Source organism: Poecilia reticulata, linkage group LG4 (genome assembly GCF_000633615.1).
Source record: "Poecilia reticulata strain Guanapo linkage group LG4, Guppy_female_1.0+MT, whole genome shotgun sequence".
NCBI lineage: Eukaryota > Metazoa > Chordata > Actinopteri > Cyprinodontiformes > Poeciliidae > Poecilia > Poecilia reticulata.
The window spans coordinates 22,119,229-22,131,304 of NC_024334.1; the positions used below are offsets into that span (position 1 = coordinate 22,119,229).

Genomic DNA, 12,076 nt, shown 5'->3' on the forward strand with positions numbered 1-12,076 from the left:
TGTTTTTTTTGTTTTTTTTTGTCTTTACTATATTTTTGGTTTAAATATAAAAACCCTGAAAAAAAACCTGATTGAGTGAATGAATGGAAAACAAAACAGATGTTTGTTACATGGATTAATTGAAAGATGTGTAGATACTGGACAGAAGGGCGGACAGAGACCTTAAACAGAAGTTATTTCATAATCTTCTTCTTTGCTCCGTCTCATATTTTGATATAAATGTATTCTAATGGCACAAATGTGCCTAGAGCATTTGTTGCCTCCGCTGTTAAAAAGCTGCTGCAGCTTTAAGGCAAAATCGGAAGGATACAGTCCAAACACAACCGTTAGGACACACCAGATGGCTCCGATGTTGACCTCTTTGCTGGCGTCTACCACACTATAATAACACTCGGTAAACAGGAAGACGCCCATGGCATAAACAGCAAAATCCACAAGCCACTGGTACTCAAGGAAAAACCGCAGGACTGAAAGAATAAAACAAAAAGGCTTTGATTATTTCATAGAGAGTCTTATCGGTTTGCAGTTAGTGACTGAGCTTAGAGTAATAACACATGCAACGCATCGATGCGATGAACATAGAGGAGTGTCTTGTTTTACCAAGAGCGTCCATCACGTTGACCGGCGCTTTCTCCAGGTGAAGGTCAATGTCTTTGGGCACCGTGAGAGGCTTGTTCTCTCCATTCTGTCTCCTTAGAAAACACACACAAAAAAAAAACACAGAGGGAAAACATGGAGAAAACACATTCATGAGCAAACTCAGATAAATGTAAGCTGAGTTTATCCGTAAAAAAAAAAAAAAAAAAAAMACTCACCTGTCTCTTTTGTTCTGTTTAGGCATCTGTTTTCCTGCCAACGCGAACAACTCTCCCTCTGACGGGTGTTTGAATCGGAACAAACTGGGAGGAAACACGTGTGTTAGTACAGTTTATATCACACGCGTAACACACAAACTGATGCCCGAGTGTGACATTACCTGCCGTTGCAGACGAGCCATCGTGCAAATGAGCAGTGTGGGGCCATCCTCTGCATGATGCTGGCGGCCAGCAAGCTGACCACCAGCTGAATCCCCATTAGTGCCTGGCAGAGGAATGAAGTACATTTTTAACAACTGCAGTTGGGTATGTTACTCTCAGGAAGTTTGTTGCTGATTTTTTTTTTTTTCTTCTCGAATGGCAAAATTTGTCACTGCACAATTGGCCGCAGTTTCATTTTTGTTTGTTTTGGAAACATAAATGACCCACAAAATAAAAAGGTCCAGAAAACAAGCGATACTCTGACTTTGTTGTGAAGTAAAAGCTTGCAAAGAGTGAGAATGTTCAATGAAAAGGTAATAAATTAAACTATATATGTTAGCTGAAAGACCCAGGAAGAATGAATGAAACTCAGCAGATGTCTGATGCTAAATTTAGCCAAAACTCCAGCACCTGTCAGCCTGCTGCAAGTCGCATTTAGCATTAGCTAAATGCTCGCTAGAAGTCCATAGAGCGAGCCTGTTAGCCAGACAAAAACAGACTGCTGAGTTAATGTGAATATATTTACCATAATCTCTGTCAAAAGTGGATGTAAACACCAGAGTAGCACCCGGAGCTTCTGAACGAGGGCACTCTATGGCAGCTGAACCGACCTACATGTGAAACTACTGAATGCCCCGGATGTAGAAGCGAGTTCCGAGTTAGCTTCATGTACTTCAGTAAAGTTAGGTAAATTTTCATGATTAAAACAAGAAGAAACACGAAAATCGTCAGTTTCAAGTTTTATTTTTTTATGTTTTTACATTTACACAACCATTTACATCAACAAACCATTTACATCATTTGTAGCTGTCTCCATACTCTCCTGCCCGTTCTGCTAATAAATTATTTTTTACGATTACGTCAACATTTTCTAAATTAATTATGTATTTTTAATATGTCAGTTGATGTTTCTGTTTGGGGTTTCAGAATTCAGTCAAACTTTAAATTATATTCTCCGTGCTGCTAACATTTAAGATTTTACAAAAATAATAGGAATGCATCGGAAATATAAACATCCGATGTAAAAGGAAAAATTCCCGATGTTCTTGAAGGCACCAGAGGAATAGGTAAAACCGTGCTTTTTGTCACCTCTCAGTGTTCCAAAAATATAGATATTTTTGGGTTTCTAATAGGTTATATAGAAGAGTGTGTAATACATATATATATATATACACTTTTTAAAGGAACAATTTGCTATTATCGTACATATTTAAATCCTTATTTAGTAACGATAGCAATTTGCCGAATCAAAAGGTTGAATCATTTCTCAACTCCATCAGAGAATCATACTTCAGTGAAAGAGAAAATGTATAGTTCGTCGTAGAAATGAGCTTTAAAGCCTCATGTTTGACTGCATGAAAAATGTTTTATAGAACATTTTTTATTTAAGTTGATCAACATGAGATTCACATCAACTGAGAGAGATTCATCTGGGGTTCGAACTGGCAACCCAGAGGACAATCTCCTCCCTGCTGATCCACCATCACCCCACAGCATGGAGGTCTTAGAATCCAAAAGCTGTGGTTTTGAGTCCGGCTTCCTCTTACCGTGTGTTGATGTGCCCTTGGGGAAGCCAATAAACCCCAAGTAAATAGTAAGTTTGCCTAAATATACAATCTAAATTCAGTTAATGCAACAAGATGTTGCATTCAACTTTCATGTAAAGAAAATGAAAGATTTTCTTTTTAATTTGTGTCCTGTATTCTAGAAAATATCCAAAATTTAGCTAAATAATGTTGTAAGAATAAATCGCAAAATGTTTTATTTTTATGTTTGAATAATAATATAATGAATAATACTCTTTGAAGAATTTTCAACAGTTTGTGAAGGTTTTGTTAATAACTGCTGCACTTCTCTCTTAACACATTGACCACCATATAAAAACTGTGGGCAGCGTGGAGAAAACCGTCACAAACAAGCAGTTTTAATTTACCAGCACGCTTCAACTCATCGAATCTTTTCAAAATGTAAAGTTTGATCCTCCCGTTGTCCCTCAGCATACCCCTGAATGCATCTTCGTGATCCTCCTAATGATAATCCTCAGGTCTCATGCTTCACCATCATGCATCTTAACATTTCGCTGCATGAAAACAAACAATATGCAAATGGTGAAGCTTAAGGTCTCAGATATGCTCCTCTTCCTCTCTACTTTGGCACTAAAACACTGCTCAACAGGAATAATTGTGTGATGTAATTGTGCACCAGAGCATTCTTTTCCACTTTAAAGGATAAAACTCAGAAAAGCTTCAGTGTGGCGCACAATATACACCAAGGTAATGTCTTTGTCGCCTCTTAATCCGCCCGCATGTTTTTCTGCACCCTAAAATCCACTAACATATGTACGCTGTGTTTAGACGGCAATGCATGACAAAAGGCATCGGGGTGCACAGATGCCTTGCTCAGGAGCAGCTAGGTCAGTGTTAATGACTGAATGACACAGCCACAGCCTGTACATGCATTCAAATGTCAGCTCATCCCTATGTGCCACCAACAGCGAAAAGTATCTGCTTCTAAACCTCTTAGGCCAACGAGATTCAAATCTGTGTTTAGGATGTGAGGCTGGGTGTGTTATTGAAGCGATCTTCCACTGTGTGGCTTTGATTCTCAGTTTTGGCTAATTGGCGACTCCCTCTCTGTTAAAAAGAAAACATCTGATCCTTTCTAATTTGTTCACAAGAGTGTGACATTTCAGAGAGGATTGGGAATTTCATGAGTTGGAGATTCATGCTGTGCCTCTGGTAGGAAAACTTCTGGAAATACAGCTGTGGGAAAAAAAAAAAATGAAGAGCCCACTGCACTGAACCCCAATGAGAACCTCCTGGTTATCCCCAACAAATATAGATTTCTGAACTCTTCTTGAGTTAAAACGTTAGTATTGTCGTTTCCAAATGAATATGAACTTGTTTTCTTTGCATTATTTGAGGGTTTGAAAACGCTACATCTTTTTTTTGTTTTTTTTTTTGGTATTTTGACCATTTCTCATTTTCTCCAAGTAAATACCAAGTTTTTGCTTGGAATTTCAGAGACATATTGTCAGTAGTTCATAGAATAAAAGAACAGTGTTCATTTTACTCAAACATAAACCTATGAAAGGTAAAATCAGAGACACTGATCAATTTTTCCAGTGGTCTCTTCATTTTTTACAAAGCTGCATAAACCAAATCACATTACTTCATCAGCTTATATTATTGGTATTTTAGCAACTGTATGTTTTTGCCTGAATTTGAGACGCATTGACAGGAAAAAAGTGAGTATACTTTATTGACATTACAACTATTTATATAGTTCCTGACAAGAATATTAAAACTCCTTGACTTTATTTTAGCTATAACCACAAACCTTAATGTATTTTATTGAATCTTAGTGTGATAGACCAACACAAATTAGTGCATGACTGTGAAGTTGAAAGAAAATGATGCGTGGTTACAAAATCATTTGGAAAATAGAAAACAGTGGGGTGCACATTTAAGTCCCCTGTACTCACAAAAAAAAGCAATCCAACAGATATTTTTGAAACATCAAGTAATGAAACGCGGCAGCATCATATTGAAGGGCTGTGGTGTAAATGACTGAAGAACCAGGCTCACGAAGGCCATCAAACACACTAGACAGGTCAGAGGTAAAGTTGTGGAAAGGTTCAAAACAAGGTTAAGTTGTGAAACAGCATCTCAAGATTTGAACATTTCACGTAGTGCTGTTCAATCCATCTTCGAAAAGTGGAAAGAGTATGGCACAAAACGTAGCACAACTCTGTCAACCTAATCTGACAGAGGTGACATGGAAAAGCATTAGAGAAGCAGACTGTGGCGTTGAAAGAAAGCCAGAGGATGACCTCTTTACATTTTTCTAACAACAAATAATATAAGTGACACATCAAACATGTGGAAAAGGAGGCTATGAATTCCAGATGAGACCTGACTTTTTTTTTTTTTTCTGCGTGCGAACCATATGTGGAGGAAAACTAACACTGAACATGTCCATGAACTCAATATGGTGATGGTTGCACCATCCTCTAGGGATGGTTTTCTGTAGAAGGGATAGCAAAGCAGGTCAGAGTTCAGTGAAATGTAGAAAGAACTAACATGGGGCAATGTAGAGCGAAAACATGGCATGGCTGCAAGGATGCTTTTGTGAAGCGCTGTCCTTAGAAGACCAGTTCTGTATTTCTTTTTTTTCTTTTTTTTGTCTTAACTCAACATCCTTTACGCCCATTGTGAATTTCTGAAACTCTTAAAATATATGAAACACATTTTTTTGAAGCAGGAATCGACAACAAAATTATACCCAAATCAATTAAATGTTTTTAAGGTTTGTCCATCATGTCCGACATTACCGTGCCAGTCAAACAAAAGGACGAAAAATCTGTCTGGGTGAAAAAAAAAAAAAAAAAGACTTCCATCATTATCATCTTTGACACAAATGCTAATCCTTCTATCATGTCCGCCATCTGTGGCTGGAGAGCAGGGGCAGAAATTACTGAGCAAAATGGACACAAATAAAATGTAAATCCATCACGGGCTACAAGTGGCTCCCCTCCCTCTGTCCAGCTCTGGGGGCCTCTTGGTTCCCACACCACTTCCCTGGGTTTCTCCCAGGGTGCTGCTGGAGGACTGGCGGCTGCCTCTGAGCCTGCAGCAGGGACGCAGCCCTCCCATTGGCTCGTCTTTGTCAACCCCCACGCATGGCATTCACCACCTGATTTGAATATATGCAAATGCTGCAGTGGTGGCCTGTCAAAGGAAACTGCCCCTTTCCCTCTGTGCTTATTGTCCCCCCCTTATCATCTGCCTTAATTTTACTGATGATCAGTAGTAATGTGTGTGTGTGTGTGTGTGCGTGTGTGAGACAGAGAGAGAGAGGAAGAACTGTGAACTGTGGGAACAAGCTAAAGAGGACCAGATCTGTTTTGTCACAGGGATTTTTTTAAAACAGCACCTCAACTCATGACTGTTAATTAGCAGGCTCATGGTAGGATAAGGGAAACAAGGAAGTGCCTGGAAAGAGACTGAGTAGGTGATGCATTGTCGTTCAGCATGATATACTCATTAATCCCTGCACTGTCCACAGAACAAATACAGGAAATGAATCATTTTTATACATCGGCTCGTTTTCTATGTCCACCGGGTTCACAGAGGGGTCTGGTGTCAATATCCAGTTGTTGCTGCTTGGACGCCTTACACAGAAAAATATATGTAGATACACATAGGCAGAAAAAGCCGCCTAGTTGACATTAACACATATTGGAATTTTAATTTAGACAGCAACATTTCTACTCAGTATATATAACACTGTATCAAATATTGGCTGTGTATATGACTATGAGGTCTTTGGTCAACGTGTTTATGTTTGATGCCTATCTACAGACTTGACTTTCTTTTATGGAGAGTCAGCGCTGGTTTTGATGTAGATTATAGCTTTCTACCCATGCAGGGCAGTATGACCAAGGGGGTTCCTCGACTAGAAATAAAGAAAATGGTAAACGGTCTGAATTTTTCCCAATCATTTTGACCACTCAAAGCACTTTACACTACAGTCACTTTCACCTATTTACATTCACAGACGCACACACATTCATACACAGATCGGTAGGCAACTTGGGGTTAAGTGAATTGCCCAGGGGCACATCGACCTGTGAGGAAGCTGGAATTGAACCTACAACCTTCTGATCACTTGACTCTACTTACAGAGCCACACTTTAAAGGAAATAAATAAATAAATAAATAAATAAGACAGAAAGAAGGATGGTAGTTGTGCTTCACACAAAGTTTTATTTTGCTTTTTGGGAGGGAGTTTTGGATGTCAATGCTATTCGGAACCGATTGCACTTTTTTTTTCTTTTCTTTTTTTTACCCAAGAAGAGGCCCGTCATACATCATAAAGTGGCCTTACATCCACTATTAAGTCCTCACACAATTTGTGCATCTGTAGAAACCAAGGAACCCTCTGTCTGTAATTCTGTTACAGCGAGCTTGTTTTGTCATACAGGTGGACGGTGTGTGACAGCGCAAAATTTGGCGCATCTGAGCGGATGACTCCTTATTTTCACAAATGTTTAAAAAGTCTCACTCGCGTGTGTGCTGGAAGGCTGCATTCCTGTTACAGTTTTTTTTTTTTTTTTTTTTTTTTTTTTTTTAGAGCCGCTGCAAAACAAATGTGGTCCGGTTGAAATTCAAAACCTAAACACAGGTGCATAATCCCTCTCTGCTGTAGGTGGAAACTAAACCATTTTTTTGTTACACTAGTGACACAGAAGTTTCACCAATAAAATAACCAAACCAGATGCATGGATATGCTCACGTGCCTGCGTGTCTCTCCCACCCCCCTTGCGTTAATTTGATGAGCGCGGTCACGCATTTAAATGACAAAAGCAGCGCGACCGGCGGCGCGCTTGAACTTGACCGACGGAACTGGCTGAGAAAAGAGGCGCGACTTTGGCCCCCTATTTTTTTTTTTTTTTTGCTCCGCTCTTTTATGGAGAGAGGAGACTGGCGGGACTGATGTCATCGCATTAGCATAAATTTCAGCCTGTTCCCAATTAAACCAGGAGAGCGGGGAGGCCATCAATCTGTTTTCACATGGCCGGGAATGGGCCAGCATCTCCTCTGCAGACAGACCAACAAAGAGCCAGGAGCTGCAGCTGAACTGTGGGTAAGCTCTGGAGTTGCTGATGTGTCCATGGCGATTTTTGAGTTGTTATTTCTTTATTTAAATTGTTTGAACATTAAACTGGGATTATATAATTTGTTTTTTCTCTTATATGGCTGGTGTGAAACATTGTGATAGTTTGGTGTTTTGCTTTCTACCTCAACTGAAGCATTAAAACACTTGTTCCTGCAGCTTTAGCGCATTTAATGATTCTTACTGACAACAACTCTATGTGGATCTGAAGAGATGCTCTAATCTTGTTAAGATTTGATATTGGGGTATTGATCTGGTCTTCGATGCCTTCAGGGTGTTCAGGTAAACCTAACAGAGGAAGATTTGACTGGCAGCACCGCACACTGTTTGGTCTTAAAGATCTAAAACAGAGAAACCGGCTGCTGCCTCATGTTGTGGAGACAGTTGAGTAATCTGGTTATTTGAATGCCATTTGCAAGCGTTTTCCCCTCTTGTTTAACTCTCTTTCAGTAATTATGTAATTACGGATGCACCACAAGATTAGGAATAAAACCATGTGCCACTTGCCACAGTTTAAAAGACATCAGAAACGTGCTGTTGCTGGTTTTATAGGTGGATTTCATCCACACTAGGTATGGATAATACATCTTCGTGCAATTTAATTTCAGTCCATCTCAAAGTTTCTGTAATCACATTCGAGTGGTCATCTCCAACATGCCGAATGAGCTGCAGCTCTGCAGCGTAGGGTTCTGATTTGGGAGCATGACAGAGGGAGGGACAAATATTGGCACCCTGTTGGTTTCTCATGCCTGACCTTTGACATCTTCATGCCCCTGCGTCAGGTCAGACCTCTTTGAAGATCAGTCATTACAATTCCCAAAAGTGGCCACTTGAATTGGTCAGTTATTGGCAACGGAAGCCAACAGGGCTCACTTAGGTCATAGATGATGGTGGTGATTTAAGCGGAACAAGAAGAAATTCTTGCAGAAAGCAGTGGATTTGTTTTCTGATGAGGAAGATTGGGATCTTAAGAATTTATGCCACTTCTTCTATTTATGTTTGTCTTGTCTTAATTATCATCCATATGTAGAAAAGAATAATAATGCCATGCCTTTTCATTTTATTTCACACTGTGCATATAGCTGAACAATGTTATTATTATTATTATTATTATTATTATTATTATTATTATTATTATTATTATTATTATTATTATTATTATTATTCAAGTACAAATTCATCAAAGTGCAATTGATTGTAGCATTAAATTCAGTGAAATCTGCATATTAAAAATCTATTTAATTCATTCAAATTAATTAAACATGAAAATGCAACGTTTTTATCCTGAAGTCTAAATTTTTCAAAGAATAAACAACGTTCCTTTTGAAGCTGATTTGCTGCAAAAATCATCTTTATGCAATAAATAAGAGATAAGTAGGCATTTTCATATTTGCACATGTATGTAAATAAAATGCAGCATTACATATTGCAATGTATTTCTTCAAGATTGCGATTTCAACAAGTGAAATATTATGCTTCTAGACAATTGTCGTTTCTCACCTCTGGGTGAACTGTCAATCCAGAACGCACGTTGTCAATGAATTTGCTCTCCATAAACATAACATTTCAAACAAAGATAAATAAATGCCAAACCTTAATAAGCTTCACGTGTAAAAGTTGAATGATCAAATCTCGCGATAAAATGTTCATAATAATTCCATTAAGATTTCAATCGAGTTCTTTGTCATGTTAGTTGTATGCAAGTTACAAGTGTGAAGTAATGTAATGAATATAATGGAAAATGTATGCAATTTGGTTGCATTAATATTATTGTTGTTATTATTATGATTGTTATTTTTTTTTTAAATAAATCGCAACAAAAACAAACGAAACTCATTTCATAAAACCCAAACGGCTGCTATGGATTTGTTTTAGACATAAATATATAAATATTATTCTGTTCAAATCTCTCGCTAATTCATACAAGTTTATTTTAACTCGTAGGCTTTTGGAGCCAGGCCAGTTTGGGATGATAAATCAGGTTAATTTTCATAATACTGAGCAGAATAAAAAGCGCTTTTACAAACATTAATGCAACATGTCAGGCCGTGTTTTCCGTTCACACACAGTCACTTTACCTGCAGCAATGCCTTGTTTTGATACATTTAAAAGCCTTAATTTGGATGCTTTATTTACATTGCGTCATTATTAGTGATATTTTCTGGCGCTTAGTGTAATTTTATTTTATTTTTTTTTTACGTGCTGTTGCTTCAGGCCGGGCATTTTATCTGTGCAGGCCCGACAGTTTCCGCAGTACCACCTCTCTGCCAGTAGGTGCCGTAGTTTTACACTAAAGATTGACGTTACTTCCCAGAACGTTTTCGGCAAAAAGGCCTCAGAAAGGCCTCTAGCTAAGAGAATATATACGTTGATGTTTACATTAGTATTCATCATCATGGTATATATGTACATAGTTAAAAAAAAAAAATTTTTCTGTGAATTAACAAACTTCGACCTTTATATGAAGAGATAGAGAATAAAAACATCTCAAATTGGAATTAAAAAAATAAAAAATAAAGCAAAACTTTTCAATCTGAGATTCTCTTTGTTGTTTTGTCTCTGCATATTGAAATAAATTAAATAGGCTTACGTTTTAATGTTGGCCTAATTCATGTGTCAAATCGCTTCCCAAAAAGTGACAATAATGTTTTGACTACTTTGCCTGGAAAATGATAACATGTATTGACTCATTTTCAAAGGAGTACATGAATGATTAGGGCTATTGGAGAGAGGCAATGAAAGCTGTTCTGAATCCAGTGGCACAAGGATGGAGGTTGCAGGGCATACCCAAACTTTACCCATGTCATTTTTAAAAAATCTGAGTGACGGGACATTTATTTATTGTGATTTCAATCAAATTCTTTGTAACATGTCAGTTTTGGAAATGTGTCCATCACTCCCGGTCCAGCCCCCTCACCTTACCCCGGATAAGGAAGCAGAACAACACAACTCTTGAAGCTCTGGTGATGGCACACTATTGTTAATAACTTTCTGGAAGTGTCCCTGTGCAAATTCTGTATTTTAACCTCCAAATTTGAAAGAGAGAGAGAGAGAAAGACAGAAAGAAACCCAACATTTAATCTTTTCTTTAAAATAGTGTTGCAGAAATGAAAACATTATGAAATGCCAACAGATTCAACTTGCCAGCCCCTCCGTGTTATGCATATCCCACACACACACACTAACTCTTTGGGTAACACATTTGGAATAACATATCCCGGCGCACGCGCTATCCCTTACGTCAGCACGCAGCTTAACACGTCAAATTTTTAGTGGCGCACCTGCTTTTCTCTCTCTCTCTCTCTCTCTCTCTCTCTCTCTCTCTCTCTCTCTCTCTCTCTGCTTTTTACGACGCATTCACGCTGCCTTCTTCGCCTCTTCTAAAGATGAATGCCGGGTTTTGGAATATAATGGTTTAATGTGTTGCATTTTTAACACCTCTCTCTAAAGTCGAGATTTAGACGTGAGTGCCCGCCGTGCGTCCTGCCAGTTACGTCGCACCGCGTAAAGCGGCGTGACCCGCCGGAGCTCAGTGTAGAGGCATCGGCATCTGCTGGCCGCTGCGACATCAGCCCCGCGCACATCGCCGCTGCGTGCTCCGCATTTAACCCTCTCCGCTTCAGATCGCTCGATAACGGCGCATCCTTCCTGCGGTTCGCCGCAGGAAGGAACCGGCTGCGCTTAAACGCGCAGCCGGTTCGCTGCTGCTGCTGCTGCTGGAGGCGTTCTCATTCGCTCTCTCCTCCTTTCTCTCTTACGACGCTGGCACAGGTGCCTCAGAGAAGAGACGTGCATCATGCATGCAGGTGTGGGGACCACTCAATCAAGGTGCCGTGGTGTTTTTTTGTTTGTTTTTTTGTGTGTGTGTGTTGCCTTTTGGATGTTTTGCTATGGAGAAAGAGGATACACGATATGATGTGAGGGCTTCGTTTTTGTAGCGCATAAACCCCCATCTGCGAAAGTGCGCCTCTTCATCAAAGTGTGGAGATTCTTGATGCCCTCCTCCCTGCCATGTTGGATAAAAAAAGGGGGGCGGGGGGGAAGGAAACCTAAGGACGTGAGTTGGCATGAATGTGTGTCTAAAGAAAAAAAAAAGAAGAAAAAAGGAGTCCTGGGGCTTTGTCCTCCACGTCTCTCTGCGTCCCGTCACTGCCACGCAGTGAGAGGGCTGCACGTGGCGCAGCACGTCTGTCAGATGCTGGAAACCACGCGAGGACAAGGAGATCCAACTCCAACCGTGGGGGATCACGGTGGTCCGGGAATACTGTGTTGCTGTTGCGCTGCTGTGCGGGTCGTGCAAGAACATGGTGCAGCTGCGGCCGCTTTGAGTGCGTGTTTTGGGGAGGAGAGAGAGCGAGAGAGAGAGAGAGAGAGAGAGAGAG

The 12,076-nt window shown here is 39.7% G+C and overlaps 1 protein-coding gene and 1 long non-coding RNA gene across 4 annotated transcripts in view; one reads left to right on the top strand and one right to left on the bottom strand.

Moving 5' to 3' along the window:
* tmem161a (transmembrane protein 161A) overlaps positions 1-1,658 on the bottom strand; it is a 3,804-nt gene extending 2,146 nt beyond the window's left edge. The window contains exons 1-5 of the mRNA XM_008407234.2: positions 1,543-1,658; positions 977-1,080; positions 816-899; positions 601-692; positions 311-467 (exon numbers count right to left, since the gene is read on the bottom strand). Coding sequence (XP_008405456.1) covers positions 311-467; positions 601-692; positions 816-899; positions 977-1,080; positions 1,543-1,545 — 440 coding nt within the window. The 5' untranslated portion in view covers positions 1,546-1,658. The remainder of the gene's footprint in view (positions 1-310; positions 468-600; positions 693-815; positions 900-976; positions 1,081-1,542) is intronic.
* A 5,881-nt stretch (positions 1,659-7,539) lies between these two features.
* Positions 7,540-12,076, top strand: part of LOC103463697 (uncharacterized) — a 51,032-nt gene continuing 46,495 nt past the window's right edge. Inside the window, exon 1 of one of the 3 annotated variants that reach the window (XR_001776540.1) lies at positions 7,540-7,664. This is a non-coding gene — a long non-coding RNA (uncharacterized LOC103463697). Of the gene's footprint in view, positions 7,665-11,034; positions 11,523-12,076 lie in introns of those variants that run through there. The other 2 variants (XR_533536.2, XR_001776542.1) reach the window with 2 other exon arrangements.